The 19,201-nt window shown below is 41.4% G+C and overlaps 1 protein-coding gene across 1 annotated transcript in view; it reads right to left on the bottom strand.

Annotated features, from left to right (window-relative positions):
• Nucleotides 1-1,742: 1,742 nt before the first annotated feature.
• The window catches only part of TCP11L2 (t-complex 11 like 2), a 41,506-nt gene continuing 24,047 nt past the window's right edge, over nucleotides 1,743-19,201 (bottom strand). The window contains exons 7-10 of the mRNA XM_007096461.3: nucleotides 12,820-13,004; nucleotides 12,443-12,624; nucleotides 9,856-10,028; nucleotides 1,743-4,191 (exon numbers count right to left, since the gene is read on the bottom strand). Coding sequence (XP_007096523.2) covers nucleotides 3,950-4,191; nucleotides 9,856-10,028; nucleotides 12,443-12,624; nucleotides 12,820-13,004 — 782 coding nt within the window. The 3' untranslated portion in view covers nucleotides 1,743-3,949. The remainder of the gene's footprint in view (nucleotides 4,192-9,855; nucleotides 10,029-12,442; nucleotides 12,625-12,819; nucleotides 13,005-19,201) is intronic.

Genomic DNA, 19,201 nt, shown 5'->3' with positions numbered 1-19,201 from the left:
CATGAGTAAAAGTGAACAATCCTTTTCTTTCCTTATCTTCTGAGGGAATGGAGACTTTGAAGAGCTAGGGGACAGCAGTCACAGGACGGTTGGAAGTTGGGCTTCTTCTACTACTGAATGGAGTAGCGCCTCCCCCAGCCCACCACCCTACCCCTGCTTTGAACTATAATTTGAGAAATGTGGGTATATGAGGCCACTGAGATCTGGGAGCTATTCGTTTGGCAGTTCATCTACACACACACCAATAATGGTCGACTTCACATGCCGCTGCCCTTCCTTGAATCATCTTTTAGCATTATTCTCAGAGGCAATGTGGGATTGGGTGGGTGGTCACACACATTTCTCACATCCAAATTTTAAAGCCCTCACAAATGTATATTTTATGGATTTTTTTTTCTCTTTCTGCTCCTCAACAACTCTTTTCCATTTGGAAGTAATCTCTAGTTGGGTGACCTTGATGGGACCATGGGAGTCCAAGGGTCAGCTATTCACTCCTTCCATCTCCTGCAAATCAGAGCCTGGGAACTTGGACTAGATTCTTCTAACAGCTTGTTCATACCTGGGACTTTGAATCTTGAGCAAATTAGGCAAAGAAGCAAGGACAGTAGAGAAATAAATCTCTGAAGCCATAGGACTGCATCCAGCTTGGCTAGAGTCCTGCAGCTTGCATTGCCTTGGTTCCTACCCATTTTCCAAGCCTGACTCCCCAGATTAGGACGATTCCATGAGGTCCTTAATACCTATGCAGTAAGCTCCCTTTCTGCTTCAGCAGGCCTGGGTCCATTTCCATTGCTTATACCATGTGTTCACGTGCGAGTGCATATATGTATTCACACTCCACACAGAGGAATATCCCCGCACCAACAGCAAGTGTTCTTTGCCAGGGTAATCTTTCCAAAACATAATTTCCAAATACATCATTTCTAAAACACAACCCTCTCTTATTTCAAAAGATTCTGATTCTTTATCTATTTCAGGACAAACCCCCAAAATTTTAGCATAACATCCCAGAATCTTTTTACCTCTCTTGTTTCACCTCTCCTCACCTCCACTCTTCTACCATATGCTAGTCATTGGCTTGCCATTTCTCCACCCCACTATATTCACCATGCACTTGACTTATTGTGCCTTCCCCTTTCCTAGCCTCCTGGCCATTCCTGACCCATCCTGTTGTAGCTCAAGAATGATCTCCATGGAATAGAATGGGATGGTATTTACTCTAGCACTGTATGTACTTGTTTTTGTCTTTATGATACTTTGTTCACGAGTCTGTCCTTCTTCCTAGATTATAAGCTTCTTGAGGACGGTGTCTATCTAGTCATCTGTGTATCACACAACACTTAGGATACTTCTGGTCATACAGTACATGCTCAGTATGTATTTCCTGACTGACTGAGTGAACATGACCTGATCTCTGTAAGGCTCTGACAATCACCAGAACAATCATTGTAGAAGAACCACAATAAAGACTATGCAATATTCTAGCCCTGAGCTACCAAAAGGTGGTTTAGAAAACAAAGAGGGCACCTGGGTGGCTCAGTCAGTTAAGTATCAGACTTCAACTCAGGTCATGATCTCACAGTTTGTGAGTTTGAACTGTGTGTCAGGTTCTCTGCTGTCAGCACAGTGCCCACTTCAGATCCTTTGTCCCCTCGCTCTCTGCCCCTCCCCCACTCATTCTCTCTCGCTCACCCTCACTCTCTCAAAAAATAAAAAAATACAAAAAACAAAGAGACACTGGCTATCTTCAAATAATTTTTAATGTTTTAAAATTTAACTAGTGCACACAATACATGTTTTAGCAGAAGAATGAAAATGTGTATATGGTGTTTAATAAAATTGACATTACAAAACAAGACCATGTTAAGAAAACCTCAAAAGTAGAAGTAAACATTTAAGTAAAACAAAAAAAAGAACACAACATGCTAAGGGATATGCTTTTAAAAATCCTAATAAATGTAGTTGCCTAAATCCAGACTTGAGACATTGAGATTTACCTTGGGACTTAAAAAAAGAAAGAAAGAAAAAAAAAAAAAAGCAGAATGCCCTTCATTTTAAATGCATTTTTAAAAATGTCTGCACATTGTTTTCCCGCTGGCAATTGCAGTATAATCAAGTATACAAGAATACCAACTGGGTTCCAATCTGATAATAAAAAAGTACACCACTCAGTCTTCCTGTTAAGTATGTGGTTTACCTCGGAAAGCAACAAAAAGTCACACTACACATTACTTTTCCACGTCAGAACCCTCTGCCACCCACGCTCCAAAGTGAACACAATTGAAAACTACCTTGACTTAAGAGAAAATGAAAAAAAAAATTTGTTTTCAGCACCTTATGGTTTCTAAGCACAGGAATACATGGGCAGAAGGGAAATACAGGAAGACGACAGGGGGAAATGGGTAAGACCAGTGATGTGCTCTTCAGGAAAATTCTACTCATAACAGCTGCTTAGATGGGTAGAATGGCAGATGTATATATTGGTCATTGTGAGAAAAAAAAAGACTTTCAAAATTTCCTCAAGTTTTGGCAGATCCCTCCAACATGTAAAGATTGGAGATAATTTATTCACACAATCATGTCCTAGAACTTTAATTAAAGTAACACCATAATGGTGGAGGTCAGAGTGAGGAAAAGGAGGTAAGGTAAAAAAGAGTACTTCCTCCTTTTGACCTCCTACCCACTCTTCCCTACCAGACTACTAAGATTCAGTGGGTCCTTAGAAAACAAAATAATCCAAAGGTGTTTTATGGGAATAAAGTACTTTCTAGATGGAGTCTGCCCAGACTGTAGTGCTTCCCTTAACATTTTCGAAGAAGTATGTAATTCTCGGACAAACAGATTTCTCCAAAACCCCAATGACAACCAGTGCCAGCTTGGCAAAGTTTTGACTTAATGCTCAAGAATGTCAAATGATAGTGATGCTTAGAAGAGCATCTTGGTCATAGCGGGGTAAGAATCTAATCAGCACAGGAGGCATTTGCTAACAAGTTATATGGTTAAAAAAATCCAAACTTCAACTGTTTCGTTTTCACATGTGAACTTCACTGACAATGGGGGATCTCCTGGGGATCTCGTTTACTGTTAAATTCCCTTCTTATTCTAAATAAACCAATTCAAACCACTCCTGCCTTACATAAAAATATTAACATCTTATATAAACCTTACCAATGGCCTGAGAAATGCAAGGACATTCACTAATAAATTTGTGCAAAACTTGTTTCTCTCAGAGAGCAGGGTAAGTTACAGGCAGAAACCAACCTCTAGAATAAAATTTTAGAAGGGATTTTTTAAAATATATTTTCACTGAATGAACAATAGAGGTTTTACCTAAAATGTGTACATAGCTTTAAAATATTTTTAATAAATTTAAATTCTAGACAAATACTGGCAATTGGTAATATAAAATGTGATTTGGTACATTTCTGGGCTTCATAAACTTACTATGTAAGTTTCTGTTACACATTAATAAAATTTAATCGTACATTTCAAATACAATTGTGCTTATGTCACATCATTTATTCAGAACATCAGTCCCCTTGGTTATTCTCATGACTTGCAACCCTTTTAAGAAGTTGTAACAAAATTAAAAATCATTAGATTTCATAGTGACAAGTGAGGAAATACAACTCCTTAAAGGTTGAATGAACAAGCCACATATAAATGCTTAAGAAAACATTTACAAGTATTATATAGGTAATATAATTAATTATAAATTGCTTTCTGTCCATTAAAAACATCTCTTTTGAACTTGAAAATGATGCATGAATAGGGTCTCTATGATGTGCATGTCTTCTGCAATGCTAATATTACTGGATTACACAAATTCAGGCTAACGCTGCACCACAAGCAGGACTGAGGATGTGCCACATCTGTAATGCCACTGGTGGAAACAGACTGGGTACCAAAGTGCTAGATTTCCAACCTCGCATCCAATGTCAGTTCCTCTTTAGTTAGCAGATGAAGCATCAGCCTTTCCCATGGCTTCCTCACCGAAGAGCAGCTTTCGAAGTATATTTGCATAAAATGGTCCATACACTTGCTTGTTGAGATTCACAATGTTTGCATATTGAGAGCCTAGCACTTCTAGCTCCTGCTGAATGATAGCAAGGCCTCCTGGCACGGGAGGCATGCATTTTTGAGGACTTGGAAGACAAAGTAGGCTTTTCATGTATAGTTGGATTCGTTTATCTGGAGAAAAATAAAATATCTTTATCTGACCCTTTATTACAGAATATGAGTTTTTAAAAGGAAATGAGAATAGTGATTATGGTAGGTAAATTGCAATTAATATTCCCAATTCTTTGCCCTCCCTGTATCCATGCCCTTTACAAGTTGGTTTTGCAGCTCTTCCATGGAAGGCTGGAGACCTCTGGAACTGAGGAGGCCTTATAGATTGTTCTGGCTGATAGAGAATGCGGTAGAAGTGTTGGTATGCTAGTTCCAGGCAGAGGCTCCAAGAGCCATGGTCCACATCTGTTCTCTCCACCCATCACTGCACGTGAACAAGCCAGGGCTGCATGAGAGACCACATCGAAGGAAGCCCAGCTGTTCCATCCGAGGCCATCCCAAACCAACCTACAGCCAACAACCTTGTCACACTTGAGAGAGTCCAGCCAAGACCAGCAGAGCAACCTAGCCAAGCCATAGCTGTCTGAATACGCCTGTGCGAGCCCCCAAGACCAGATGAACTACTCAGTTGTCCCACAGACCTGTGAGCAACACTAACTATTTGTGTTGTTTTAAAATACGGAGTTTGAAGTGGCTTGTCACACAGCAATGGCTAACTGACAAAAAAAATGCAGGACACTTTTAGAGCAAGACGGGGCCTCTTTTACAAAAACTCAATACCTAATGTCCATAATTTTAGTTATGTACACAACAGCTGAGTTTGTAAGCTAGCTCTGCCGGCTTGGCCCCACACAGTGTTTTTTTAAAAACAGAAACCATTTAAAATCAGGGGATTTCACATAGAAATCCAAACTTCTTGTTCCTCTAGAAAGATCTAGAAGTCAGGCAAACTTGGGCACCCAAAATACCACATGCCAAGGGGGACCACACTTCCAGGATTTCCCAGAACAGTCAAAGTTTACACCTGTTGTCCTGGCATAATTAACAAGAGTGCTCTAAAAAGCGTCCTGGTTTGGACAATAAATTATACGGTTACCCCACCTATGACCAACCATCTAGAGGCACCGAGGAGTGGCTGCCCCAACTGGCACTCCAGTTGGCCATCTTCTCTGTCCTCCTAATCCACTGCTTCGATGCATCTGCGTGTGAGGTGACTTTACAAAAGGATGCGAATGCATAAACAAATTGGGCTGCAACAGTATCAGGCAAATAATACCAGACCAACCAGACCCGCCACAGGCCACGCTGCCCCGAGGACTTTCTTTGGCCGTGGAAACAGAAACTTCACAAAGTAAAGTTTGCTAAGGAGAACACAGTCCACCAAATATGGACAATGATGACATGAATGAAACTCTTATCTCCAAACACTTCTCCCAAAAGTCACATATCACAACCGGATCTGACCTAGAACTCTAAGTCCCAATGTCCCATGTCCTTGTCTTAGCCAGAACTGTTTTCTCTTACTAGACTGCTCTTCCCTCTCTCCTCATCTCTGCCCAAAGGCCAAAGCATCCTTCAACGCCAAGCCTAAAGTTACCTCCTTTCCATGGCTTTCCCTAACATCTGTCAGATAATCATGCTATATTACTGTTACTTGGGAACGTGTGTCTCTCTCCCTTCTTAGATGGGGAGCCCTCTGAGGGTGAGGGATCTTTATATCCCTGGTCTGGCATATGGCAGGCACATCACAGATGCTGACTGAGTCGAGGTGAGAATGAAATGAAAAATCTCCGTAAAGGTGAATACACCCAATTGAAAACAACAGAGTCAGGGAAGACCGGGGTGGGCGAAGGCAATCAAAGAGGACTTGGTCTGACCTGTAATTTGTCAACAAGAAGAAACCATTCGTGTATCACTTGCATAATTGAAAATCACTTCAAAAAAAACGGAGATGGCTCCAAGCATGCAAATAGTCTCCATGGCAGGTAATCTATAAATAATTTTTATCTGGTTTCCATACACATTTGAAAAAAACCTGGCTTGAAAGAAAACTTTTCTAATTATCTTTATAAAAGGCTAAGAACACAGTGGGAGCTGTATCCCATTGTAAATAAAGAGCGCATCACTCAAGAACAAAAGAGGGCAGACTATGGGTATTGGGAACAGGGGAGGAAATCCATGGCCGACTGGTCCTTCTTATGTACCCAGGATTCCTCTGAGTGCTTAATTTACTCCAGCTCTTCTGCAAGCAGAAAATTAAGGGTCAGTTGGGTAATAAATTTCCTGTTAGACCTAAGTCTTAGAAGCCCAGGTCTGTTTTCAACACAGATAGAGTTCGAACACCTTCCTGAAAGATTGCTGAAAGAGTAAGACTCTTTCAAAATTGTTATTATGCTGACAAGTGGCTCTGTCTCCTCTATGGACGAGTCAGTTTTGAGGCCAAGACGAAAATGACAGAAGCGTCTGTCCACTTAGGAGCAGCCAAACCAAGTCCCTGCCAAAGGCGTGCCCTTGGCTTCCAGGATTGAAGAAGAGACCTTGACGTGAGTCAGCTGAGTTGCTAGGCGATGATACTTTGAGGTTAAAAAATGCTTTCATTTTTTATGAAAAATGCAAAAGAGCATTTGCAAAAGAGCAGGAAAGTTGGACTGGGGATAGCTGAGTGGAAAAAAAAGGTGCTTTACTGGATATTAAGAGGCCACCGTGGGGTGGGGCCATCCAGCTGGGGCATCCCAGCTTCCCTCTCCCTTCTGAAACTACAAGTACTTCCCTTATCCAAAGCAAGGGCACAGAGGACACCTGGATGCTTTGGCCATCATGCCAACCGGTAGCAGGGCTCCAGTTCTGACTGGAGTGCCCTCCAGGAGTAGTTAAGAATATGAGCTCCAGAGTAAGACTGGCTCAGGGAGAGTCCCTAGTCTGCAACCAGCTGGTTACATGAGAGACATTCACCCAGTCTCAGTCCCCAGTGCCCTCACCCCTTCCACAAAACAACTGGATCCTTGAACATGGGGATGAAAGGCACTGACCCTCCCCCACCATGGAGTCAAAACTAGGCATCTAACTTTTGACTCCCCAAAAGCCCAACTACTAATAGCCTACTGTTGACCAGAAACTTTACTGATAACATAGTTGACTAACATGTATTTTGTATATGTATTATACACTTTGTTCTTACAATAAAATAAGCTGGAGAATAGAAAATGTTAAGAAAATCCTAAGGGAGGGGTGCCTGAGTGGCTCAGGCGGTTAAGCGTCCAACTTCGGTTCAGGTCATGATCTCACGGTTTGTGAGTTCGAGCCCCGCGTCGGGCTCTGTGCTGACAGCTCAGGGCCTGGAGCCCGCTTCGGATTCTGTGTCTCCCTCTGTCTGCCCCTCTGCTGCTTGCACTCTGTCTCTAGCATTGTCTCAAAAATAAATAAACATTTTTAAAAAGTTTATAAAAAAAGAAAATCCTAAGGGAGAGAAAATACATTTCCAGTGCTGTACTGTATTTATTAAAGAAAATTTGTATGCAAGGGGGCCTGCTCAGTTCCAACGTGTGTTGTTCAAGGGTCAACTGTACTTATGAAATGTCATCTCTGAGTCCAGCCTGGTACAGGGATACAGCAGAGGAGAGACATGCGTCCCACCCTCACGAGGCCTGCACACCAGTGGGGGCTAGCAGCACGTGGAAGAGACTGCAGACAGCCTGCCCCTCTTCCTCCCAGGAACACAATCTCCCAGGTATTGGCTGTTCTGCTGGAGACCACGGGCTGTGAGGACAGACACGAGTTGGCGGGGAAGGGCTCAGCCACAGGTGGCTGCGGCTATGCTGTGCCTGTCACTGCCGTCCACAGTCACCTCCCAGTAGCCCACGGTGCTGCTCCCCAGCACTGCTCCTTTCTGGGGAGGGGTTGAAGCCTTGAGCTTTAAGGGGCCTAGATCCCAGCATTCTATGTCCCTAGTGGGTAAGGATGAGAGAAACTATGTGAGAGCCTCAAATAAATAATAACAAGTATTTGTGTGCTTAGGGAAGTCAGTGTTGTACTTTGAAAACTTGCAAATTAGTCCTAGAATGTTAGTATGCTCCCATTCTGTGCTCTTTTCCTCCTTCTGGTCTTTGTTCTTCACTCTCTGTAGCAGACACTTGCTTTGTGCCCCACATCATCCTCTCCCCCCTCCTTATGGCCATAGCACCTGGATTCTGTTTGGGGGAAATCATCTCTTCCCTACTCTCAGACCAGGTGTTACAAGGAAAGTGGACTCACTCTGGTTCTAGGAAATGAACACACGTCTCAGGCTCAAGTTCCTTCCCCTCCGACCACCGTGACGGATTCAAGAACATGACATGATGTACAGTCATGACAAATGGAGCTAATGAGACTCATTTCTGGGGTCATTCTTTGAGTTAACAGGGAAGCGAACACCTTGTTTTTCTCTGGACTCCAAGGTGGAAAGATGCAGGCTAGAGCTGAAGGTGTCTTGCTAGGATGGAAAGAGTCTATCTGTGAAGACAGCCAGCCCGAAGGGGGTAGTGCGGAGGGATGGAGGTGGGGAAATCAATGCCAGTGACACAGCCTGAGCTCCGACTGAGCTGTATAGGTAGCCAGTCCTGCTCTGCTCTTGTTGGTTATATGAGACAATACACTTCCTTCTTGCTCAAGCTAGTTCACTTCTGTCACAGGTCACAGAAAGAGTCCTCACTGATGCGTTCTCCATTTTCCCAACTCACCAACACGATCTGACACTGAAATAGTCACTTGCCTGGCAATCAAGTACCAAAAAAAAAAAAAGGCCCAAATCATGCCTGCCAGCTCCATAGCCTCTTTACTCATTTACTCATTGTCTCTTTCAAGCCTGACCCAAAAAAGAGGCCTCAGCTCACTTAGCCTAGCTCACAGAAGAACTGGTACCTGCTTTCTGTGAACATATTGCTAGGTTTGGATTGCTGCACTGATCTAGGATTTTAACACTACTGGTAGCATTATGTTATTTTCTCCATAAAAATCTATTGGCTAGGAATTTACCCAAGGGATACAGGAGTACTGATGCATAGGGGCACTTGTACCCCAATGTTTATAGCAGCACTCTCAACAATAGCCAAATTATGGAAAGAGCCTAAATGTCCATCAACTGATGAATGGATAAAGAAATTGTGGTTTATATACACAATGGAATACTACGTGGCAATGAGAAAGAATGAAATATGGCCTTTTGTAGCAACGTGGATGGAACTGGAGAGTGTGATGCTAAGTGAAATAAGCCATACAGAGAAAGACAGATACCATATGGTTTCACTCTTATGTGGATCCTGAGAAACTTAACAGAAACCCATGGGGGAGGGGAAGGGAAAAAAAAAGAGGTTAGAGTGGAAGAGAGCCAAAGCATAAGAGACTCTTAAAAACTGAGAACAAACTGAGGGTTGATGGGGTGGGAGGGTGGGGAGGGTGGGTGATGGGTATTGAGGAGGGCACCTATTGGGATGAGCACTGGGTGTTGTATGGAAACCGATTTGACAATAAATTTCATATATTGAAAAAAAAATCTATTGGCTGGACAGTAAGATAGAAGGCCCTAGAAACCCCCCCCCCCACTCTATTACATATACACGCAGAAGAAGCAGTGAGTCCCAAACCTTTGAAAGTACAAATTCCTTCTTTATATTTTTAATATGTATTCTCCCAAAGGAATGGGTAATCTGTTTATGCCTAAAACGTAACGGACACTTGACACTAGTCAAAACCATAAAGTTAAAGCAAATTGGAATTGAAGTAGAAACCAATAAAAACATGAGGACCCACCAATCAAGGACCAGATAGGATTGTCCTCCTCTTCAATGCTTGAAAATTGACCTATAAGATTAGCTTGGACCTCAGCATTTAAAATGGATAAACCTCTCTCCACCAGGGCCTTGTTAACCTCAACACAAGTCTGAACACCGATAGAATTCAGGACTTCCTTCAAGTTAAAGGTCCTAAAAAACAAAACAAAATTGCATCAGTAACACTTTTTCTGTTCATCAGTTTTTATTTATTTTTAATATACCAACTTGTTTCAAATGTCCATCACTTTCATTTATACAGACAATAAGTACTTCCATTAGCACGAACTTAGAATATGGTAACTTCTCCTAAACACCCACCTTTGTATGCAGCAGATTTTTTAAATGGTTAAAGCACTCAATTCTGTAGGTAGTGTTTAGTTGGGAAAGCATTCAGAAAAGTGTGGTCCCTGAAAAGAAGTCTGCATCCTCATTTTCATGCAGGACCATCAAAAAGGAAAAGAAATTACCTATTTACTCCTTAGAATAAACCCTGGGGTCTGAGTGGATTTATTCATAGATTTGTTGTTGTTAAATCTATGCTTATACAATGAGGTAAAGTCAATTCCTTTATCCATGCCTGAACAGTGCATCTATAACACCAATCAAAAACAAGAAATGAAGATATTCAGAGATTAATACCATAATGACAAATTACCTAAAATTCTTGACCTCTCATGATCAAAGATAAGAAGCTCCTTCCTACTGTTACTTTCAAGTAACCAATCAAAAATCCCAAATACATAGAGTCCAGAAAATCATAAACAGTAATTGGTAGGGGGTTACTTAAAAAGTAAAAAAAAAAAAAAAAAAAAGAGGTAATGAGAAAGGGCATGTGTTGGATCCACACTATTGAGGAATGATCATTAAAAATGGTCTCTTGCTGTCCAGAAATGGTCTTTGTTTTTTTATTTTTTAAGAGAGAGAGAGAGCATGAGAGAATGCAAGTGAGGTAAGGGCAGAGGGAGAAGGAGCGAGAGAATCCCAAGCAGGCTCCACATGCAGCATGGAGGCCTGTTGCAGGGCTCAATCTCACAACCATGAGATCATGACCTGAGCTGAAATCAAGGGCTGGATGCTCAAGCAAGTGAGCCACCCAGTCGCCCCTAGAAAAGGTCTTTAAGATAACTACATGCAAAGTTGGAATTAAAGGGTGAGAGAACGGGGGTGGAGGTGGGAGATTCAACAAAACAAAGCGATCAGAGAGGCAAAGCATGTATACAGGAGATGCTTTGACAACAGACCATTAACAGTGAACATTGTCCAAGTACTTACCATGGGCCAGACACCTCCCTAAGTACTTCACAAGGAATCATCTTAATGTCTCACATTTGTAAGCAGGCACAGTTATCTCTTTTTACAAATGAGAAAACGAGGCTCAGAGTGTTTTGGGAACTTGCTCAAGGGCACCTAACAAGTCAATAGCAGAGCTTGGACTTAAACTCTGGTCTGTCTGACCTGAAGCCTGACTTCTCAGTAACCACTTTGCTATATGCTTTATATTAATACTTGAGCAGCATTGTGGGTTCTCGAATAAATAAAAATTCCTGGAAAGTAAGTTACCCGGTATGGGGAAATGCCAAGGTAAGACCAGCTGCAAGCCCAGAGGAGGTTTCTCTTCATTACAGGTCTTGGGTCCTGGAATGTGAAGTAAATGAGCCTGGATGCTTAGCACAGAAGCAGCAGAAAGGGCAGGGCCTTGGTTTCCCCTTTTCTCACTATGCAGCTAAGGTAAATCTTTCTCTCTCTGAGAACTCTGGATGCTGTAACCACTCGGGCTCCTTTTGGCTCTTGATATTCTGGGATTTTATCAGGTAATTTACGTGCTTTCTGAGTAATGGGCAGCAGGATAGGTGCATCTCCCTTCAAAGACAGGAAGGAAGAACGTAAGGCCTTGAAAACACCGGAAAGGGAAACCAGCAGGAGGAGCTGACCCATATCAGACCCATGAAAACATGTGATCATTGACTAAGACTAGGAATTTTCTGACTTGGATAGGATTCCCACCAGGATGATCTAAATGCAAAATCTAAATGGAATCCTAGTGTTCAGTGAAGGTTTGACACTGGGAAATGAATTTAGCGAAAACAAGTCCTTCCCTGGACTTGTGTAGTGTCTCTGAAGGACAGGAGGTCACTACTCCTGAAGACTTTACAGCAGGCTGGATCAGTGAAGTCGGTACCCATTTCACTGCAGAAAGACGACGGAGTCAGAACTGAATAGGAAAGCCTCCCTGATAGGGCCTTCTGAACACTGAGCTCGGAATTCTGGTTTCTGTGGGTTTGGTTCACAGCGCTGTCAAAGAAGAGCTCTTGTCCATGCCCGTCCCAAGTGGAAACGGGACACTCACCCTGGCACTTGTCATGGAAAGGACCTCTCCCTCCCCTATGAAAGGACATCGAAGCCTTCACAGATATCAAAAGAAATTCTAGAAAAAGAAGTTGTAAGATAAGCTTCCCTAAAGCACAGTCCTGAATATCACACGCAGACGTCCAGGGTTATGTGCCATCTCTGAAACACGTGCAGAGCCTTAAGACGGGGATGAGCAGATAAAAATTGGAACTTACTCTTTGTTCATGCCTTCGAGTAGAACAGCTGAAATCCTTTTTAACCTGTTTGCAAGCTCAGGAAGGCCTTCTGTAAGAGCACCCACCATATTGTTGGTAATTAGGGACAGGCAGGCAATAATTTTCAATTGATTCAGCTTTTCTGTCAGTTCCTGAAGACGTGCTCCATCTGTCATGAGTGTCTAGCATATTTATTTTAAATGTAAAAATAGAAAGGGAAGCTCAATACCATGAAAATGTAAAACAAGCAATGTTACATCCAAACTCCCATTTCATCTGATTTCAGGAAAGTCATTAAACCACACGCAACACTAGACAGACTAGCTTAAGAATTAAAATATTGGAAGACTTGAGGGAAGAAAAAAAAAATCACTCACCTCTGGTAATTCTTTCTTCTGATAATCCCACTGCAACAGTTTTAAATAACTGTTATTTAGCACCAGTGTAGGGCTCAGGCTTGGCTTAGAGCTATTTTCAGCCCCAGGAGTTAAAGCCGTCTCAGAAAGAGAAAGCAGTTCATTTACAGATTCTTTTATCCATCCTGTAGTTTGATCAAGAGCACCTGAAAGTGAAGAGGCCACATTATTTGTCCTACAGCTGACAGATCCCTCCATGTGTGCATTCTACATGACAGACATTACGTTAGGAACTGGCCATGAATGAAAAGACAGGCACAGCCCTTGAGGAACTTAGAGTCCAGATGGGGAGACGGAGCTGTGAACTAACAATTACAGCAGACATGATAAATGCTAGAAGGCACACGGAAGTGGAGAGAGCAGAGGTTGTCCGGGACAGACTCTAAGGAAGAGCTCTGGACTGACGCCTGAAGATACAAGACAGAGGACAGAGCTGTCACTCCAGGACAGGCGAATGGCCCATCCAAAACCCCAGAAAAGTGACAGAATATGGCACATTCTGGATGCTACAGGCAAATCTGATTGCTGGTCCACAGAAAACCCGGGGGAAGAGACTGGTAGCAGGTGGTATTGGATGGGCAGGCAGGAGCCAACTCACACGCAATCTTGAATTTTGTGCAGAGAAGGTATTTAGACTAAAGGCATTGATTATTAAACATGTTTGGGTCCTGGACCCCCTGAGTGATTTAGAGCTATGCCTTTCCCAAAATGCACATGCATGCACTTTACTTTCAACCCAGTTCTAAGGTTTCCCAGTAGAAACAATTGGCTTTTTATACCACATTTCTTATAACACTGTATATTTAGTAGAATTTATAAGGTGGAAACTGCTTTAAAAAAAAATGCAGTATGAACACAGGTGTGGATTTTTTCTTTTAAAGCACCAGAGAATGAAATAAAGAATAATGACCCTGAAATTCTTCCTCAGACCCAGCGCCTGAACTGAGGTAATTTATGAGCAGCTGTGTTTGCCACACTAGAACACCACGACCCCAGAACTTTGCAACTTTGTGTCTCCTCAGTTGGCAAACGTTGTGGGTTTTTCAAATTCTGTTCATAAAGATGTAAAAGACATGCAGTCTTTTATTTAAAAGATATCCAAGGGGGGGGCGGTTGAGAGAGACAGAGGAAATCTTCATGGGTATAATTACAATGTGGCATTAATAAGCATTTATACTGCACTCTTAATCATTTACAGCTGACACATTTAAAAGCCCTTTTAGTTATCTCAAACAAAAGCAACAGTGTACCGTAGTGCTTCCCAAATCGTGGCTGATTTTAGAATCACCTGGGGAGCTCTAAAAAGAAAAAAAAAAGATCTTGCATACAGCTCCTGGAGATTCTGATTTAATCAGTCTGAGATGGGGCTCAGGCGTCTGTGTTTAAACACCTCAGGTGATCTAGTCCACTGCCAGAATGGAGTATGGCTGGTAAAACAGAAAGGACGTGAGTTTAGAGTGAAGCATCATCAGCTTTCCTCTAAGGGATCTGCTGAGTTATCACTCCCACAAGCTAGTACACAGACCATTCTATGTGGCTCCAAAAGCAAGGTCAACCCCAGGAGACACTTGCACCCTTGGTTTTTCATGTGGGCAGTAATTCTCTCCATTTACTCATTTATCCAATGATAACTGAGCACCTACTATACACTAGGTACCGTACTTAATGTCAGGGATTCACAGATGAGTGAACATGTTCCCTGCACCCAAGAAGCTCTTAGTCTACTAGGAGGGAGGAACATAAGAACAAGCAATGGCTTTACAGGCACATTTGCCTAAGAATTTCCCAGGATCCATGGAGGCCCAGGCACACAGCACCTGACTTCACTTTCCACCAATACACGGTGGGTGCTCAAAAACTTCTGCTCTCTGTGTCTGGCGTGAGAGACCCAGTAGGTTTCCAATTTATTTCAGCATCTCTGGAAGTAACCGTGGTTTAGGGAATGGCTCAATCTCCTTCAGACTGACAAATTGATTGGTCTTCCAGGCCTGAAGCGATCTTTCCTTCCCCACCGTCATCCAGTAAAATGTTTACTAATGCCCACAGTGATGCCCACAGTGCAAGGTGTTTCTTGTAAACTCAGAAAGCAGAAAAGGGAATACTTCTCAATTCATTTTATGAGGCCAGCTTTGCCCTGATACCAAAACCAGGCAAAGGCATTACAAGAAAATTACAGAATGATTTCTTTCTAAAAATATAGATGCAAAAATCCTTAAAAAAGCACTAGCAAGGTAAAGTATTAGTAAGGCAAAGTAATACACCATGAATAAGGGGTGGGATAAACATCTCAGGATTGCAAACTTGGTTTAACATTAGAAAAATATTGGGGGCGCCTGGGTGGCTCAGTCGGATGAGCATCTGACTTGATTCTGGCTTAGGTCATGATCTCACAGTTTCGTGAGATCTCTGCACTGAGCCTGCTTGGGATTCTCTCTCCCCCTCTCTCTCTCTGTCCCTCCCCAACTCGCACTCTCTCTCTCTCAAAATAAATAAACAAACTTTAAAAACAAGAAAAATATCAATCACTGTAATTCAGCACATTATCATAATAAAGGAGAAAAAATGATCACTTCAGCATACAGAAACAGCATGTGACCAAATTTAACATGGGACCTATTTAGATAAAAGTCCTCAGCAAACTAGAAATAGAGCTTCCTCAATACAGAAAAGGACATCTATGAGAAGCTGCAGCTGACATGGCTTAAGTATGACATATATCATACTTAAGAGTCAAACGATGAACATTCTTCCCCTAGAAAAGCAAAGATGCCCTCTCTCAAGACTACTATTGCACATCTGATTGGATGTCCTAGTCAGTGCAATAAGGCAAGAAAAAGAAATAAAAGGCACACAGGTTTTTAAAAAGAAGTAAAGCTGTCTTTATTTGCAGGCAGTGTGATTATAGATACAGAAAACCCTAAGGAATATTCCAAAAAGACTACTAGAAGAAGTGAATTTAGCAAGTTCTCAGCATGCAAAGTGCATATTCAAAAGCCAATTACATTTCTATATACTAGAAAATAAAAATCTTACAAAATACCATCTATAACACCATCAAAGAACATAAAATAAATGAGATTAAATTTCACAAAGTAAGTACAAGACTGGTACACCAAAACTAAAATGTATTGCTGAAACAGGGGCACCTGGCTGGCTCAGTCAGTTGGGCGTCCAACTTCGGCTCAGGTCATGATCTCACGGTTCGTGAGCTCAAGCCCCGCATCGGGCTCTGTGCTGACAGCTCGGAGCCTGGAGCCTGCTTCTGATTCTATACCTCCCTCTCTCTCTGGCTCTCTGCCCTTCCCCCGCTCTCACTCTGTGTCTCTCTCTCTCAAAAATAAACATTAAAAAAATTTGTTTTTAAAATAAAAAATAAAACGTATTGCTGAAACAAATTAGATTTGAGATACCTAGTTCACAAACTAGTAGACTCACTATTATTAAGATGTCAATTCAACATAATTCCAGTCACCATCCCAGCTGGCAGTTTTGCAGAGACTGATAAACTAGTTAAAAAAGCATATGGAAATTCAAAGGACCTGTAATAGACAAAACAATTTTGAAAAAGAAGAACAAAGATGGACCTCTAACACTGCCTGATTTCAAGGCTTAGCCTCAGTATCAGGATTGTGTAGTACTGGCTAGGAGAAAACATATAGATCAACAGAATAGGATAGAATCCAATTAAAAAAAAAAATGAAGTAGGGGCACCTGGGTGGCTCAGTCGGTTAAGCGTCCGACTTCGGCTCAGGTCACGATCTCGCAGTCCGTGAGTTTGAGCCCCGCGTCGGGCTCTGTGCTGACAGCTCAGAGCCTGGAGCCTGTTTCAGATTCTGTGTCTCTCTCTCTCTGACCCTCCCCCGTTCATGCTCTGTCTCTCTCTGTCTCAAAAATAAATAAACGTTAAAAAAAACAATTAAAAAAAAAAAAAGAAGTAAAGGGGCGCCTGGATGGCTCAGTTGGTGAAGCATCGACTCTTGATTTCGGCTCAGGTCATGATCTCACCGTTCGTGGGAGAGAGTCCCATATCAGGCTCTGTACTGATAGAGCAGAACCTGCTTGGGATTTCTCTCTCTCCCTCTTTCTCTGTCCCTCCTGTGTGCATACTCTCTCTCTCAAACAAACATTTAAAAAAGTGATATGTGCTACAACATAGGTAAATCTTGAATATACTATACTGAGAGAAGTCAGACACAAAAAAGCCACACATTGTATGATGTGATTTATATGAAATGTCCATAATTGGCAAATCCAGAGATTAGAGACAGAAAGTAGTCCAGTGGTTGTCAAAGGCTAAGGGAAGGGAGGAATGGGAAGCTGGTAGTGAGTATGGGGTTTCTTCATAAGGTGATGAAAATCTTTTGGAGTTAAATACTGATGACGGTTGTATAACCTTATGCTAAAAACCACTGAATTAAACACTTTAAAAAATTAATGTTATGGTATGCAAATTATACCTCAATTAAAAAAAAGAATAAAGAGTTTAGAAACAGACCCACAAATGTATAGTCAATTGATTTTCAACAAAGTTGCCAAAGCAGTTAAGAGAGAAAAGATAGTCTTTTTCCAGTAAATGGTGCTAGAAGTAGATACACCTATGGAAAAATGTGAACCTTGAAATATATTACCTTGAAATGATTCCTAAGCCTAAAACTATAGACCTTCTAGAAGAAAATATTCAAAAAAATCTTTATGACCTTGGGATACCTAAAGATTTTGTAGACAAACCGTTAAATCCACAAATAAAATAAAATGTTATAATTTGGACTTCGTCAAAATTAAAAACTTCTCTTTTTTCAAAGGTTAGTGTTAAGAAGATGAAAAAGGCAAGCCACACACAGATGGGGGAAATTTGCACAACACATACATATATCTGACACAGGATTTGTTTCCAGAATATATAGAGAGCTCTTCAATTCAATAAGAAGACAACCAAATTTAAAAACGGGGCAAAAGATTTGAATGGACACTTCACATAAAAAGATAAATGGCTATTTGCATGTGAAAAGATGCTCAACATCATTCATCATCCGTGAAATGTATCTTAGAACCACAATGAGATACTACTTTCACACCCTCTATAAAGGGTCAAATTTAAGAGACTGATAATACCTAGTGTTGGTGAAAATGTAAAGCAAGTTGGAACTATCATACATTGATGGCGAGTATAAAACAGTACAACCACTTTGGAAAATAACTACCAGTTTCTTATAAAGTTAACCACATATTTAACATAATGACCCAGCCATTCAACTCCTAGGTGTTTACACAAGAGAAATGGAAACATGTGCACACACAAAGACTGGTACACAAATGTTCACAGCAGCTTTATTCATAGTAGCCTAAGACCAGAAACAATGCAAATGTCCATCAACAGGTACATGGACAAAGTATGGTATAATCATATAACAGGATACTTCTCAGTAATATAAACTATTGATACATACACAACATGGATGAATCTCAAACATCTTACTAGTTTAGTAAAAGAAGTTGGAGAAGAAAGTGAACACAGAGTGTCGTTCCATTTAATATGAAGTTCTAAAAGAGGCGAAGCTGATCTACAATAATGAAAGTTTTATCAGTGTCTACCTTTATGGGGGAGGTTGACTACAAGGGTTAAGAGGGTTCTTTTTGAATGACAGAAATGTTTCATATCTTGTTTGTAGTTGTAGTTATAGCGGCATATTCTTTTGTCAAAACTCAGAACTACACACTTAAAGTGGGCACATTTTTTATTGCATGAATAGCATACTCCAATGAAGTTTAAAAAAGGGATACAGGTTATGGACTGGCCAACTAAGTCACTGAATCTAACCCTAGTAAACGCAGGTTGAAGTCGCATACAGCTTCATCAACACTAAACACACATACAAATATTTACATTATGTAAGAGCCATTGATTGTGCTATTTAGTACTAGAAATAGTAGTCAGGGGAATGTCCTGTAAAACCTCCCCGTTGAGTATGAATGAGTTTAGTATTTGAGTCTTCCAAGATGAATGTATCGAGCGTAGTCATATATAGATTCTTCAAGGAATACAATTCCTTGAAGTCTGCTGACTTCTAATATGGTAGCTAAGCATGAAATCTGGTACCTGAGATTGAACTCTGAGTGACCCCTAAAAAGGCAACAACTCCACATCCTGGATTTGGGGGATGGCCTGTACAATTCTGAGCAGGCAGTATTCACATAAACTAAGAGAATGGTGCAGAATATGTGAATGGGAGCCCCGATGTTGTGCAAAGATCGCTCCCCTTTTCAGTATTCTGGAAAATATTCAGATTAACTACCCTGATTTTCAGTTAGAAGAATATAGTTCCCTTATCCATGGCACCCGCTC

The sequence above is a fragment of the Panthera tigris genome, chromosome B4, assembly GCF_018350195.1.
Source record: "Panthera tigris isolate Pti1 chromosome B4, P.tigris_Pti1_mat1.1, whole genome shotgun sequence".
Classification (NCBI taxonomy): domain Eukaryota; kingdom Metazoa; phylum Chordata; class Mammalia; order Carnivora; family Felidae; genus Panthera; species Panthera tigris.
Note: the sequence above shows the minus strand (reverse complement) of the source record. Positions and strands in the feature narration are given on the sequence as shown.